Below are 16,274 nucleotides of genomic sequence, written 5' to 3'. Positions count from 1 at the left end.
ATGGATGGATGGATGGATGGATGGATGGATGGATGGATGGATGGATGGATGGATGGATGGATGGATGGGTAGGTAGATGGATAGGTGGGTGGCTTTGTCATACACCGGCCATGCAAGCGGCAGATCGAGCCCAGGCTAGATATATGGTGGGGGTGGGGGTGGGGGCTTTTTTCCTGCTAGTCATCCCAGGAAGTGGCCCTCATTCCACTCACCTCTCCCCCCCACCTCTTCCTTCCAGAAGAATGGCAGATACCCAGACACAGGTCGCTCCTGCGCCAACTATCCAAATGAGGACCAGAGGGGACCTGCCCCTCCCTCCTCCCTCAGACCCAGAGGGTCTGCCGCAGCCGCCCCCCAAGGAATCATTCTGCAAGTTCCAGCAGCAGAGGCAAGCCAGTGAGCTCCGCCGTCTTTACAAGCACATCCACCCAGAGCTTCGAAAGAACCTGGAGGAGGCTGTGGCCGAGGACCTGGCCGAGGTACTGGGCTCGGAGGAGCCCACTGAGAGCGATGTTCAGTGTATGCGGTGGATCTTTGAGAACTGGCAGCTGGATGCCATCGGCGACCGCGAGAGACCAGCTGCCCGGGAACCCGTGTCGGGTGGCAACGTTCAGGCCACCTCTCGGAAGTTTGAGGAAGGCTCCTTCAGCAGCAGCCCAGACCAGGGGCCAGCTGGGCCCCGGCCGTCAGGAGGCGATGTTCGAGCCGCCAGGCAGTTGTTTGAGACCAAGCCGCTGGATGAGCTGACAGGCCAGGAGGAGGCAACACAGGCAACCACGAGGGAGCCCTCAGCCAGCGGCGACGTACAGGGCACCAGAAAGCTCTTTGAGACGAGGCCCCTGGACCGGCTGGGCTCCCGTCCCTCTCTCCAGGAGCAGAGCCCCTTGGAGCTGCGCTCGGAGATTCAGGAGCTGAAGGGTGACGTGAAGAAGACGGTGAAGCTGTTTCAGACAGAACCTCTGTGTGCCATCCAGGATGCAGAGGGCGCCATCCACGAAGTCAAGGCTGCCTGTCGGGAGGAGATCCAGAGCAACGCCGTGAGGTCGGCCCGCTGGCTCTTTGAGACCCGACCTCTGGATGCCTTCAACCAGGACCCCAGCCAGGTGCGGGTGATCCGGGGCATCTCCCTCGAGGAGGGGACGCTGCCGGATGTCAGCGCGACTCGCTGGATCTTCGAGACGCAGCCCCTGGATGCCATTCGTGAGATCTTGGTGGACGAGAAGGACTTCCAGCCATCTCCGGATCTCATGCCCCCTGGTCCAGATGTTCAGCGGCAGCGACGCCTGTTTGAGACCTGTGCGCTGGACACTCTGAAGGGGGAAGGAGAGGCCGAGGCAGAGGCTCTGCCCAAGGAGGAGGTGATCCCTGGTAATGTTCGCTCCACACTCTGGCTATTTGAAACAGAACCCCTGGACGCTCCCAGAGACCAGGTCCAAGTCGGTCACCTACAGCGGGTGGGCCGCCAGGAGGGTGAGGGGCTTGTGGCAGAGCGTCTGCCCGGAGGTGGCCCTTTAGCATTGCCTCTCTCTCAGGGTGTCCCCCGGAGTGATGGGCTGAAAGGGGACGTGAAAACCTTCAAGACCCTTTTTGAGACCCTTCCGTTAGACAGCATTGGGCAGGGGGAGCCTTCAGCCTGTGGAAGTATAGACAGAGCACAGACAACTGATTTGGCTGAGCAGTCCCAGGGCACAGATTCCCCCGTTTACGCTATGCAGGACAGCAGGGGGAAGCTCCATGCCCTGACGTCGGTCAGCAGAGAGCAGATAGTCGGAGCTGACGTGCAGGGCTACAGGTGGATGTTTGAGACACAGCCCCTAGACCAGCTGGGCCGAAGCCCCAGTACGGTTGACGTGGTCCGAGGTATCACTCGGCAGGAAGTCATGGCTGGGGACGTTGGCACCACCCGGTGGCTCTTTGAGACGCAGCCGCTGGAGATGATCCACCAGCAAGAGCAACAAAAACGACAGCAGGAGGAGGGGAAGGGTCTGGAAGGCCCCTCTCCTGAGCCCCCCCGAAAGGGCGATGTGCAGACTATCCGCTGGCTCTTTGAGACCTACCCCATAAGCGAGCTGGCAGAGAAGCAAGAATCTGAGGTCGCAGACCCCGTGAGCAAGGCTGAGGCACAGTCGTGCACGTGGATGTTTGGGCCCCAATCTCTGAACCAGGCTGAAGGCTCTGGGGAGCAGCACCTGCAAACCAGCCAGGTCCGGGCTGGAGACAGACACACAGACAGACATGTCTTTGAGACTGAATGTCTGCCAGCCTCGGGCCAGCCCTGCGGGAGAAAGCCTGTACGCTACTGCAGCCGAGTGGAGATTCCTTCAGGCCAGGTCTCCCGGCAGAAAGAGGTTTTCCAGGCCCTGGAGGCAGGCAAAAAGGAGGCCCAGGAGGCCCAGATAAGCCCGGGGTCTGTCCCCACAGGCTCGGTGCACAAATTCACCTGGCTCTTTGAGAACTGCCCCGTGGGCTCCCTGGCAGCTGAAAGCATCAGAGGGGACAGCCTCCAGGAAGAGCAGCCGGACGGCTCTGCCAACCGTGGGATGCAGGAGACGGCAGCTGAAAGAACCCTGCGGACTCTGCACGCCACTCCTGGCATCCTGCATCATGGGGGCATCCTCATGGAAGCCCGGGGGCCAGGGGAGCTCTGCCTTGCCAAGTACGTGCTCCCAGAGCCAGGGCAGGGGGCCCCCTCCGTACGGAAGGAGGAGCTGGTGTGTGGTGAGCTCCCCAGGATCGTCCGCCAGGTGCTGCGCAGGACAGATGTGGACCAGCAGGGGCTTTTGGTTCAGGAGGACACGGCTGGCCGGCTCCAGCTCCATCCCCTCAGGCTGCCGGAGCCAGGTGCCCCCGGCAACATTGAAGACATGAGCCCTGAGCTCCAGCAGCTGCTGGCTTGCGGCCTCGGAGTCTCTGCGGCGAAGACAGGGCTGGTGATGCAAGAGACGGGGCAGGGCCTGGTGGCACTGACTGCCTATTCCCTCCAGCCCCAGCTGGCCAGCAGGGCCCCCGAAAGGAGCAGCGTGCAGCTGCTGGCCAGCTGCATAGACCGGGGAGACCTTCTCGGCCTTCACAGCTTGCGCTGGGAGCCACCAACTGACCCAGGTTCCGTACCAGCCGGTGAGGAGTCTCAGAGGCTCCCCCCAGCTGACAGCATCATACATGTTACCCCATTAGACCCCACCATGGAGATGGGGCATCTGAGAGCCTCAGGGTCAACCCCCTGCCCACCTCCACCTCGGGCGGCTGGAAAAGTGGTCCTTGCAAACGGGAGGCCTGTAGCCCGAGCGCCACTGCAGGAAGCAAGAAAGCAAGCAGATATCAGCCATGCCAGGCAGAAAGGGAAGGCAGCCTTAGGACGGCCAGAAGGAACCACGGCTTCCCCACTAGGGTCTGGGACCCCAGATCTCCAGGAAGCCATGCAAAACCTGCAGATGGCAACCGCCGAGGCCCAAAGCCTGCAGCAACAGGTTCTGAACAGGTGCCCACAGGGCTCTGACCCCACAGCCGCCTCTGTGCCTATCCAAGATGTTCTGCAGATGTCGGCTCCTGCCGCTGTGACTACCCACGGCAGCTCCAGGCTGATGGCCGGAAGTGACACCAGGATCCCAGCAGCCCCTAGAAAGGTCAGTGGGGACAACAAAGCAGTCCCCGGAGGGCTGTCGAGGGGGCGGGTGACCATACAGGATGGTGTCTATGCTGCTCACCCTGTGAGGACCTCTGACACTCCTGGGGCTGTCCAGCCTTCAGAAAAAGAGCCTCGGCCAAGGGGCAGGGAGAGTGCCCTCTCCACCCACGATGCCAGCCAACCCCAGGCAGAGCCGGGCCAGAGTCCCGGGCCAGGGTGTCATGAGCCTGGGGGTCACACACAAAGGGCCTGGGGACCTCTGGGGACAGCGAAGCCCCAAATGTGGCCCAAGAGCCTCCAAGCAGCAGACACCTCCCTGAAGACGGCCCCTCTAACCCCCCACACTCCAACATCTACATCCGAGGCTACGGATGCCCACCTGCACTCCCATAATGCCTCTGTTCCTCCCCCTCCTACTCTCCCAGCTGCTGTGACAGAACCTGACCACCCAGCTCAAGGCCCCCACCAGGAGGACTCCACCCAGCAGGCCTCTAAGCCCCTGAAGGACTGCCCTCTTCACACTCCCAACAGACCTGTCGGCCAGAAAACTCCTGAGGGGTCAGAGACAAAAATCTCCAAAGCGAAGTCTGCTATACCTCCAAGAAAGAAACCCCCAGTGCCTCCCAAGCCCACACATCTAAGCCAAGCCCACCCACTTCGTGGGCCTCCCAAGCCCTCGGCGGGCTCTCCCAACATCTCAGGAACAGGACACGACCACCAGCCAGGTAAGCCAAACACAGCCAACCCTCCGCCAGCCCAAGCTCCCACAACAGCTGGCCAGTGCCACCTGCATCTGGCAGAATGCTTCAAGGGACAGAAACGGGGTCAGCATCTGCTTGGCATCGTGGCTTCCAGGCCTGGCAATGGTCAGACAACCAACAGCAACAGCCAGAGCCCTGAGGCCCCTAAGGTAAACATTCTCAACAGTGACTTCACCCCACCACAAAAGGACCCTAGCCCCCCAAACAAGCAGCTCATGGGCTGCTCCACACAGGGGGCCCCTGAGAGCCCAGAGGCTGTGCAGGGCAGCCAACAGGAGCTCCAGGGTCTCCTGAACCAAGTCCGCGCCATGGAGGAGGAAGCAGGCCACAGTGTGGATGTGCAAGCCCTGCGGAAGCTCTTTGAGGGTATCCCCCTTCTGGGAGGGGATACCCCTCAGGCTCCCAGTGCCCCCCATAAGAGCGAGGCCTCAATGGAGCAGGCCTTTGGGGAACTAACTCGGGTAAGCACAGAGGTTGCCCAGCTGAAGGAACAGACCCTGGCCAGGCTGCTGGACATTGAAGAAGCAGTACGCAAGGCTCTTAGCTCCATGGCCAGCCTCCAGTCTGAGGCAAACACAAAAGGCCATCCACAGAGAATTCCCAAAGATGGCAGAGCGCACAGTGTATCCACAGGCAGCACAGCCAGACCTCCAGGCTCAAGCCAGGTCAAAGATCCAACTGTAGTAAAAAACTAAGGCAAGGTTGAGAGCCATCCTGAGGGGCAAGGTCAAGCCAAGACCAGAAATCAGAGGCCAGAGGTCAGGCATCACTCCCTGTCTCCAGGAGGCTGGAGAAGAGTCTGGCCTCCAAGAGCCTCCTGCAGAGTTCCTCCTCCCCACCAACTTTCATCTCTATTCAGTCAGCTACAAAGAAGCTCCTAAAAGCTTCCAGCCCTCAGGGAAGCCATTATATCTCAGGGAAAAGCACATACCTAACTCAGGACATAGGCCAAGCTCTGCTCTTCCAGAGACCTATCCAGGACCAGGCAAGGACAAAGGAGATGGTCACCAAAAACTCCATGCCCACAGGGCAGGAAAAAAAAAAGTTCTGGAATTGCAGACGGGGTCAGCTAGCCCCATGTCCTTTGGAGCCACAAGAATGGTAACTGGGCAGTATGAGGAGATGGACCAGTCTGGGAATATCCTACTCTCTTCCTCCACCACCATCAGCCAGCAGGCAGGGCCGCTGACCTCAGCCCACAGCTCCGACTCTACGATTCTCCCTTGCTAAGGCAGTTCCTACACAGCCGCTCTGGGTCCGACAGACAGCAACCTGGCAGAAGCCACTCCCTGCCAGCTCCCTGGCTAGTACCTCTGTCTCCCACCGATCTTGGGTACCCAGAGCTCTAGGACTGAGTCAGGGGCTACCTCCGGCCCACATGGGACAAGCACGGAGAATGGGTCTTCAGAGAGCTGATGAGGGCTGCTTGCCTTGTCGGTTCCAGCGTCTGAGAAACCGGAGAAGTAAAGCAGCCCTCCACAGAGTAATGCCGGAAGCACGTGATGGGACCTGCCAGCTGCCCGTGGCCTATGCCCGTGCTCCCCGACACTCATGCAGCTCACACTTGGCTCACGTGTGTCTGCACATCATTGGCTAGAGCTGGAGGGACACCCCTCCACCGTCAGCCTTTATCTCTTCTGTCTCAATTGCTGCTGAGGACCAGGGCTGACTGGACTCAGACATGACAACGGTCACTGGTAGAGAGTGGACTGAAGAGCCCAGAAAAGCCTGGGTGCCTGCCGCTCCATCACAGTGGTCCACAGGTCACAGAGAAAGCGACAGCAGTCAACAGTGTCCCTAGGAGCCGAGTACTCTTCCCTCCCTGCTCCCATCGCCACCACTCTGTACCCTAAGCCGGGGAAATGTGACCCAAAAATAAACCCGGAAGTGACTCTCCGCTATCTCTGTGTGGGACTGTGTATGTGCCTGCCCCTGGCTCTGCGCCCGCCCTGGCAACACAGTCATGATCGCCAGGTGCCTGGTCTCACAGTGGTGGTGCTGAGGCTTAAGACGCCCCCACCCAAGGGCCGAGGTCAGGAAACAGAAGGGACCGCCCACTCCCGCCCATCACCTCACTTCCTATACACACACTGCGCATACACGCATGCACAGCCACAGGCACACACAGAGACCACCAACACGTACCACTCTCACACAGTACACACCGGCAGGCGTGAACTACAGACATAAACACACCAGAAACCCACATGTGTTGCCCCTTATTTCTGCCTCCCTCCTGATGTTCTTGGATGTCAGCCTAGGAAAGTTCTTAAACCTTAAACCCTGGCCCACAATGGGAAAGCAACCTTTTCCAGCCAGGGCATGGGAGGAAGGAGCTTTTCTACCAGATTTCCCATGCCTAGAACGACCACTCCTTGTTCACTGAGGGCACTGTGTGCCAAGCACGGAGATGTTCTTGGGAAGGGAACGATCAGATTCTGCCTGGAAAATGCAATGATTTTGTGAAAACCTTTTCCCCCTTTCAAAAGCCACCACACATTCTCTATCAGGCCCACTGTGGGTCTGGGGATGACAGCAAGGTCTGGGGTGGGCTTCCTAACAAGAGGTGGGGGAGAGACATGATGACATCAGAAAGAGGGGGGTGGGCCTGGCAAGGCTGCCTTTCCATTCAAGACACGTGAGTCATAAGTCATGGCAGAGCGACCATGATGAAGAACAGCCTCGGAGAGGTGGCAAGGGTGGGCCTCAGTGAGGAAGAAACATGCTGTCAGAGCCTCAAGAGAACAGGAGAGTGAGTGGTGTGTGCATGGAATCCCAGAATTTGGGAGGTAGAAGGAGGGTCAGAAGTTCAAGGTCCATCTCTAGCAACTGGTGAGTTTGAAGCCAGGCTGGGCTGCTTTAGACTGTCTCAGAAGAAAGGGTGTGGGAGCTGGGTGTGCTGACGTACCCCTCAATTCCAGCACTAAAGGAGGCAGAGGCAGCAGAGCTCTGTGAGTTCAGGGGCAGCCTGGTCTACACAGCAAATTCTAGGTAGTCGGGGCTACACTGCCAAAAAGAAAGAAAGAAAAGAAAGCAGGCTATAACTCAGTCATGGCTTGTCTGCGTAAAATGAGCAAAGTCCCCGTGAATCAATCAATATCACGAAAAATAAAATACCCACGTCAAGTCTTCCCACCCGTCTCTCTCCCCTGCGCCTCTCAGGCTCTCACATGGCCACTGGGCCCAGCAGCTTAACATCTGAGTGTGCTCTTCAATGTCCTCATCTGTCAAATGGGCATGGTTGTGGCACGTCATGAGAAGGCTGTGCATTATCAAGACGGTGTGAATGAATACCTGAGGCTGAGCCTCTGTCTGCCATTCATTCTTACTACTGCAGCGTAGGGCACGGTTTTGTTTGTTTTGCTTCCTAAAGATCCAGACAAGTTCTCTCTCTACAGCCCTGGTCGGCTTGAAAGCTAGTCTTGAATTCGCAGCAATTCTCCTGCCTCCCCCAGTGCTGAAGCTGTAGCACCTGGCCTGGCAGCATTGCTTTTTGTTGTATTTGGCTTTGAGAGTATCGTATGAAACTGGCATCGAGTTTGATCCGCGGCTGAAGATGGCCTTGCGCCCCTGAGCCTGCCTCCTCCTCTCATGTCTTGGAGCTGTAGGCAGGTGTCCACTTCCACAGCTTCTGAAATATCTTTTTAAATATACCGTTTCTCACCTGCAGGGGGCGTGTGCCCGGTGTTGTCCATCTTGGTTACGAGTCAAACGAGCACCCAAATGAACGAAACGATTGAGTCAGTCTGTGGACTCATGCTACTGGCATTCAATAGCGCTTCGTGCCAGGATCTGCTCAGGGTGCTAAAAATAGAGATGAACAAGGCAGAATTTATTCTTGACCTCCCAGGGCTGACAAAGACAAATATATAAGCAGATTAGGTCATTTTACACAGAAAAACTGTGGGTGAAAAACAAGGTCGGCCGCAAGGGTAAGCTGAGTCTGGGTGATCTGGGAGGCCTTGCGCAGAGCAACCCGAGCAGAAGGGGCGGGCGGGCGCAGCTGCGGAGCTGCTGCTGCAGGAGGCCCCGCCCCGCCCCGCCCCGCTCACACCTGCGGCCGCACCTGCCTCCGCACCTGCCCAGGCTCCGCCCCCCTCCACGCGCTCCGAGCGCCCCGCCCCCGGGCCCGCCCTCGAAGCCGGCGGGGCGTGCTCCCACGGCCGTCGCCAAGGTGACGGTGACGTCGCGGGCTGCAGAGTTCGGAACGTTCAGGCGGTGGCTGGTTGCCAGGAAACGCCCGGCAGGCGTGCTGCCAGGGTTGGCTCCGCGAGCAGACGCCGGGCGCCAGGACGCGCCGTCCCGGCCAGCCCTGCGCGGAGCCTCCCTCCCGGATTCCAAACGGATGCGGGTTCCGGGGCTCACCCCGGAGGGCGCCTGGGCCCTCCTTGATGCTCCGTGTCCTTGCTGTGTCTGGAATTCGTCCTCCGCCTCCGGCTACCGTCCGTAGCTGCCTCCCCCGGATTGGGTCTCTTTATCAAAGGAAAATGTTAAGAGCCCGGGCAGGCCAGATAGCTCTGCTGATACGGGCCCCTACGGTGCAAGTGCGGCAACCTGAGTCCCAACCCAGAAGCCCGGGCAAGGTGGAGAGCAGAGTACACAGTTATCCCCTTCCCGCCACACACAGGAACTGGCATCCACACACACAATCATAAAAGCTAGCGAAAGGTGTGCTTTTATTATTTTTAATTTCGCAGATGTGTGTCTGTAAGTTTCTACACATGCCTCCGGAGCTGGAATTTGCCCATGCTCTCGACCTCTGAGCCCCAGTAACAATACATTTTTAAAATTAGTTTTAAGTATTTGCTTCAGACTGTAGCTCATGCCTATAATCCCAGCCCTTCCGAAACTGAGACGAAATATTTTGTCAGCTTGAGACCAGCTTGGGCTACATAGTAGAACCTTGTCTCAAAAAGCCATATAAACAAATAATTTTTGTTTTGTTTTGTTTTGTTTTTGTTTAAAGGGAGGAGGCTGTGGTGGCTTACTCCTTTAATCTCAGCAACCAGGGGGCAGAGGCAGGCAGATCTTCGTGAATTGGAGCCAGCCTGCTCCATGGAGTGAGTTCCAGGCCAGCCAAGGTAACATGAGACCTTGCCTCAAAAAATAAAAGTCTAGAGAGATAAGGCTTGGTGTGAAAGTATTTGCTTGGCATGTGCAAGGACCTGGGTTTGACACACCACACACACACACACACACACACACACACACACACACACACGAGCCTAATACTCTTCCCTGGCTGCCCAGCTTACTAGGTCTGGAATCTAACCTGACAGGAGCCTGCAAGACCAGAATGGCCTGCCTCTCTGCATTCCTCTCCCCGTGCCCCCAGGGCTCCTTACCCTCCTCCCCCTAGTCACACTAGTTTTTATCATAAAACACACCGGCCTGCCCCAGGACCTTTGTACTTTCCATCTCTCCTTTTCCTGGAAGTCTCCTCTCCCAGATCTTCCGTGGCTGAAGTCCTTCTCCCGCTGACCACAACCTAACTTGCCTCTTGAAGGACCATCCGAAACAGTGATGTTGTGGTTATGGCCTTTTCCTCGGGGACACAATCTTTAATCACCATCTTGGTGTACAGAGTACAGGGATTGGTAGCCATGGCAACTGACTGAGCAAAACAACACAGTAGGTGTGCCTTAGGGGAAGGGTGAGCTTTCCCTGGAAGGAGGGCGGTGAGGGACACCCCGGCCTTTTCCCTTCCCACCCCCAGGCCAGGCTCCAAGTCTTGAAGTCTGTAGAGTGTGTACTGAGGGGACCCCGCAGCGAAGCGCCCGAGTTCATGATCCATGACTAGGTGGTACCTCTTGATGCTGCACTGTTGGAGGGTCACTCACGCTCCCGGGATCTGTGATCTGGAAGTTAATCCAGTAAACGCATTTGTCTTCAGAGTCAGACTTGGGTGCGATCCTTCCTTTGTTCTGTATTTGGTGCCTGTCGGAGCCAGTTTGCTCGTGTCTTCCCAGGAAGTCAACCACACATGCCTAGCCCTTTTCCTCTGCCTAAACAGGAAGGACTTCCTCATGTTTCTGTATCTTTTCAAGTTTTCCCTAAGACTTATCAACCTATAAGCTGTGGGCTGGGGAGCCACAGCTATGTAACTTTTCTCTCTCTCTCTCTTGTTTGTTTGTTTGTTTGTTTGTTTGTTTGTTTGTTTGAGGCAGGGTTTCACCATGTAGTCCTGACTGTCCTGGAACTCACTATGTAGACCAGGCTGGCCTCAAACCCTCAGAGATTTGCCTTGCTGCCACTGCCAGAGCAACAAGTGCTTTTAGCAGTTGAGCTACTGAGCTATGATTTCTCTATGTCCTCAGGGTGTGTGTGATGTTTCTTTTACAAAGCTCAGGGCAATTTTATTAGACTTTAAAAGAAAAACCGCAGAGTAGGTCAGCTGTAAACCTTAGCAGGGGCCTGGAGGAGGAGGATGGTGGAGAGAGGGAGAAATGACCTTGCTGATTTTGCTGACGGAGGGCAGCCACTTTGGGAGGAGGACTTCAGATCAAGAGCATGGAAGTCAAATGTTGCGGGGAGAGCCCCTGTGCTATGGAAGGCATGCTCAGGAAAGGCAGAAGCTGGCGTGGTGGTGGGCATGCCTGGGATCCCAGCACAAGGGAGGCAAGGGGAGAAGGAAGCTCTGTAAGTTCAAGGCCAGCCTGGTCTACATAGCAAGTTCTAGGACAACCAGGACTACGTAGAGAGGCCCTGCCTCAAAAAACAAAAACAAACAATAAACAAAGCAAAAGCACTTACTGCTTTTGCAAAAGACTGAATCAGCTCCAGCCCGGGCACTGGGTGGCCCCCAGCTGCTTGTAGCTTCAGAGGATCCAATACTGTGCCCCCTTCTGGCCTCCATCAACACTGCACACACACACACACACACACACACACACACACACACACAACTTTAACCAGGAAGTCCTTTAAAATATTAACTCATCTTGCCCTTTGCGTTTCCTGGCACATGTTAGTGTCACAGGCACAATTTCTGCACTGGAAACCTAAACCCTACCTTAAATAGCTTTGGGGTGATTCTCGCCAATGCTGTGGGCCAGGAGTTAAGCCATTATCCAGGAAGCACGTTTTTCCCTGTCCCGTGTCAGAGGACATCAACTCTCGTGTGACCTCCCTCGAGCCACGACTGTCTCATGAACATTCATTGTCCTGGGGCTCTAGGCGTGTGGCCCACCTGACAAAGCAGAAGCTGTGAGTTAGTCACAGAGCTACCCAGATCAAAGGGAAGGGGCGTTGGGTGGCAACCTTTGACAGGAAGAGGCAAAATCAGAGAATATACCTCAGTCTCTGGTACCCACCCATCCACCCACACTCCATGACTGGAATCCTACCTTTGTGGAAAACACATCTCAGACAGGATGCACAGTAGGGACACAATTCATACTTTGCTCCCTTCTTGAGGCTGTGAGACGCACTTGACAAACAAACAAACAACAACAACAAAAGCACAGCTTGAGGGAGGAAGCACTTGCCTTTCTGGCTTGGGAGTGCAGTCCCTAGCAGTAGGGAAGTCAGCTGATCCCCTTCCACTCAAATGGTGTGTGTCTCAGCACAGGGACACCAGAAGCTAGTTCTCACAGTGATTCTAATGCCCGCTGAACTCATGCTGGCACCCCTGGTATTTGTATCCAAGGTGGCAGTCTTACATGTATTCATTCATCTGTCTGTGCTGACGGGGCACGTTCCTGCCCTGCATCCGTGGAGGTCAGAGACGATGTCACCTTTTTGTTTTGTCTAGGGGGACAGATGCAGCTGGCCTGAGAAATGCATGGCCGCAGAAGGCTCTGACAGTTCTCTCCTATAAAGGGTGCTGAAAATCCAATCTGCCTTTTCTCATTCCGCAGTCTTGAAGTGCCCAAGTGAGGTGGTTTGACAGGCGGGCCTCCGAGACCGGAAGATGGGTGCTTGGGAATGAGGCTTTAGCAAGCCACAGCAGGCAATAGGGAGAAGGTGGGGCCCATAAAGACAAGGGGACCTGGGTCACAGCTAGGCCTGTACCTTACTGGCAAGGATGAAAATATCATTATTGTTGTTATTGTTATTCTTATTATTATCTTAAGATAGTCTAAAGAGAACCTGTGCACACACACACACCCCCGTCCTTTGGCTATCAGTCTATTGAAGTAAGAACCCTTATAGTAGTATTAGCCGGACTAAACCTTGCCATTAACATTAATGGAAGCGGAGGCAGGTGGATCTTGAGTTCAAAACCACCCTGAACTGCAGACCAAGTTCCAAGACAGACAGGACCAAACAGAGAAACATTGTTCCCCACCCCCACCCCCAGAGCGGGGAAAAAAAATGGACCCCAAGAAAATAAAATTTCCCCAGATGGAGAAAGACAAGGTTGATGCCCGCAGGAAGGGAAGAGATTTCACACGCTGCCATCTTGTCAGAGCAGCCTGCAGGAGGACCCGGAGCAGAGAACCACACCTGGACCTGGACTGCTTGGTGCTGCATCGCTCCTGCCTCTTATTTAAATTTAAATTAAGGACCCTGGAAGACAGACTTAAGGGGTTCAATGGATTTCTTTGTTCTTAGCCTCCACGCAGCTACACTGAATAATGCTTTTTTGCCTTTCAGAGTTGCTTTGTCTGCTTAATTGGACTATTGAGGATGGCAGAGTCAAACTTGTCCGGGCTGCCAGGACCCAGGCTGACTGGCTCCGTGAATGGCCCTGAAAGAACACAAACCCGTGAAGTTCCTCAAGCTAACATGAGCTTACAGGTCAATGGATGTCTGTCCTGCCTGTCTGTCCTGCATGCCTGCTTATTCTGAAGGACATCCCCTTCCATCCTTCCCAGATCCCGGAGTCCCTACAGCATCTCTGTTCTTCCCCTCTTCCCTGTGAGATGGCAGCAGCAGCAGCAGCACCCCCCCAAGCCCAGGCTCCCAGCAGCCACTCCCAAATCTCTGTCCCCTCACCCCTCATCTCAGGGCCTGTGCTTCGGTGACAGCCTCCTTCCTACCTCCAGCAGGGTTGCCAGACCATCACCGTTTCCACCCTGCTGCTCTCTCTCCTCTCCACCCTCACCTCCAAATTCCCCCGTCTGTGGGTGGTTCAGACTCTTCCTGGCAGCTGCCGCTTGTCACCCAAGCCACCATCCCTTTGAGGACCTTTGTTGCTCCCTCCCAGCTGTGACACTCTTCTGGCCTGGGTCAGGGCCAGGGCCAGCTCACCCTTTCAGTCCTCATCCTGTTTAAGGCCTCACATACTTTTAGAGACCCTTGGAAATGTACCTTCTTTTACAATCTGAAAGACAGCCAAGCAGTGGAGGTGCATGCCTCCTCAGCATAGGCAGGTGGATCTCTGAGTTGGAGGCCAGCCTGGTATCCAGACAGTTCCAGGACAGTCAGAGAAACCCTGTCTTGAAAAGTGAAAAACAAAACAAAACAAAAAATCTGACGGAGAGCAAGGGGAGCGTGTGAGTTTTTAGATAAAATCTTTCTCTTTCTTTCTTTTTCATTTCTGTCTTTTGTTCGCCTGGGGCAAGGTCTTGCTGGGTAGCTCTGGCTAAAATAGAGCACATTTCATAGAACACACTGGCTTTGAACTTGCAGAGGTCCTTGAGGCATGAACCACCATGCCCAGTAAAGAACACATTCATTTCTGAGACGCAGTCACATGCAGCCCAGGCAGGCTCCAAATTTGCTGGGTCGACGAAGGTCACCCTGAACTTCTGATCCTCCTGCAAGCCCCCCCCCCTCACCCCCACTCCGGAGCGTTGGGCTTACAGGCATGGGCCGCCACACTGGCTTATACTGGCTTATAGGGTGGTGGGGAACAAACCCAGGGCTCTGTGGACGCTAGACAAAGCAGGCTACAGTCCCCTAGCCTGTAAAGATGTTTTAATATATAGCATTAACATATTCATCTTTAGTTTCCCAGTCATAAGGTACATAGAGAAAGAGAGAGGCCCCCGTGAAGGCAGGAGTGCCTGAGGTCCTGTCTTTGCTGGGGTTGGACCGCACATCCCCTGTTTTCCATGACCTGAGGTCCCCTCTGAGGACTTCAAAGCCATCAGAAAGGTCCAGCTTTGGCCCCAGCCCCAACTTCCTGCAGCCCTGCCCCTCTGTACTGTGAACCCCTCCAAATCCACCTTGCTCTTTTTTTCCCTCTCGGTGCCCTCTCCCACCCACGACCAAAGAGCAGGCTTAGACCCCTAGCTAGGCTCCACCCGGGTCTCCAGGCTGCTTGGAGAGGCTGCATGGGCGGGCACTGGGGAGCGCGCGGCCCAGTCTCGGAAGCTCCGCCCCGCCCAACCTCCTCCTCCCCCTGCTAGATTTCTTACGAAAAAGTGCGGCTGAGAATTCCCAGAAGGTTCCGGATGTGAAGTCACGGGCGTGAGGTCACCGAGAGCGGTTCCAGGAATCTGAAACTTGTGGGCGAGAAAGGAAAACTCAGAAGGAAAGGGGGGTATTGGGGGAGGTGAGGGGCTGGCAGCCAGCTGTCTGAGCCCAGGCTTGTCCCCTGCCGGATCTTGGCTCTTATGACCCCAGAAAAGATGCGCCTTCACTCTGCCGCATCTTGAGAAAGACCAGTTGAATGAAGAAACCGATACTCATCCCTATGAACCAAGAGCCAAAAGTCCAAGCCCACTCGTGTTGGGTCTGATGAAGCAGAGCGGAGGGTCCGTCCGCGGGTGTGAAGAGCGACTTGAGACCATGACCAGATCTTAGATGAGCATGTTTCTTGGTGTAACACCCGCACACAGAAGGCAAGGATCTGTCCTAAGGCCACAACAGAAGGATGAGTGCTGACGTGGTTCGGGGCCGGCGATTGTTTAAAGTATCGAAGACCTAGGTAATCCGTCTGTAAGGAGCTAATTTTAAAACACGGCCCCGGAAATTAGCACTCCACACGCCGTTAGGACGACAGTTGGCTTGCTGGTTTGTTTGTTTTTAAGACAGGGTCTCATAGCCACCTGCAACACTCTCCCAGGCTGGCTTTGAACTCTCCATCTTCCTGTCTCTGCTTCCTGAGCGGATTACAGGCTAAATATCCAAAATACTTTATAAGAAAGCCCAAGTATGCCCTGCCAGCCAACACTTGGCAGCGCAGAGGACTGAGCCCCAGAACTTGGGCATGTAGAAAAGTGCTGGTCTGTCAAGTCATAGCCCAACCACGGGGGTCTGGAGACAGGGCTTCCATGTGTAGCTCTGGCTGTGAGCTCGCGGAGGCCGAAGCAGTCAACAGCCTGACCAACACATCAAGGTTCAGGCTAGCCTTGTCTCTATAGTGAGACCTTGCCTCGAACAAAATAAACACTGCGTACTTACAAGGCGCAGGACACCACACGGACACTAGAGAGCCTGTGGAGAAGGGTTACCAGGCGTCAGCGGTGAAAAGGTGTGGAGAGAAGGGAAGGCCTTGTGCATACCTTGACGTTTGAGCAGAGACCAGAATGAGGCGTGAACATCTTGCTGCCAAGGTTGGAGAGGTGTGAAGGGCACTAGGTAAGACCCGAGGGGGCTTGTAGGACCTTTGGGCTTTATGTCAGCATAACAAACCCTTGGAGGGTTTGTGTTGTTTTCCAGATCAGGGTTGTACGCAGTGTAGCCTGGACTGTCCTTGAACTCTCTCAATCGCCAAGGGTGACCTTGCATTTCTAATTCACCTGCCTCCACCTCCTGAGCGCCGGGGTCACACATTTTCACTACCACGCATAGCTTTATTCTGGACTGGAAGGCCACGCTAGCGCTCTACCAGCTGAACTACATCACCAGCCCCTTGGCGGGTCTTAAACAATGAAAAGACACAGTCTGACAGGTTTTAAAAGATCTCTCTGGCTGCTGAGAAGAGAGGTCAACCCCCGAGAAGATCCGGGAGCCCAGCCATCATCTCAGCGAGTAACAACAGGGGGCGCTGCACC

General features: G+C 55.5%; 1 protein-coding gene and 1 long non-coding RNA gene across 2 annotated transcripts in view; both read left to right on the top strand.

Moving 5' to 3' along the window:
• Window positions 1-242: 242 nt before the first annotated feature.
• Xirp1 (xin actin binding repeat containing 1) lies at window positions 243-5,616 on the top strand. The gene is given in 3 exon segments (XM_055601552.1): window positions 243-5,130; window positions 5,133-5,422; window positions 5,425-5,616. Coding segments are annotated over 3 exon segments (5,370 nt in total).
• A 9,166-nt stretch (window positions 5,617-14,782) lies between these two features.
• LOC129672326 (uncharacterized) overlaps window positions 14,783-16,274 on the top strand; it is an 11,433-nt gene continuing 9,941 nt past the window's right edge. The window contains exon 1 of the long non-coding RNA XR_008719488.1: window positions 14,783-15,858. This is a non-coding gene — a long non-coding RNA (uncharacterized LOC129672326). The remainder of the gene's footprint in view (window positions 15,859-16,274) is intronic.

Source organism: Psammomys obesus, unplaced genomic scaffold (genome assembly GCF_907164565.1).
Source record: "Psammomys obesus unplaced genomic scaffold, mPsaObe1.curated_primary_1811, whole genome shotgun sequence".
NCBI classification, from domain to species: Eukaryota; Metazoa; Chordata; class Mammalia; order Rodentia; family Muridae; genus Psammomys; species Psammomys obesus.
Note: the sequence above shows the minus strand (reverse complement) of the source record. Positions and strands in the feature narration are given on the sequence as shown.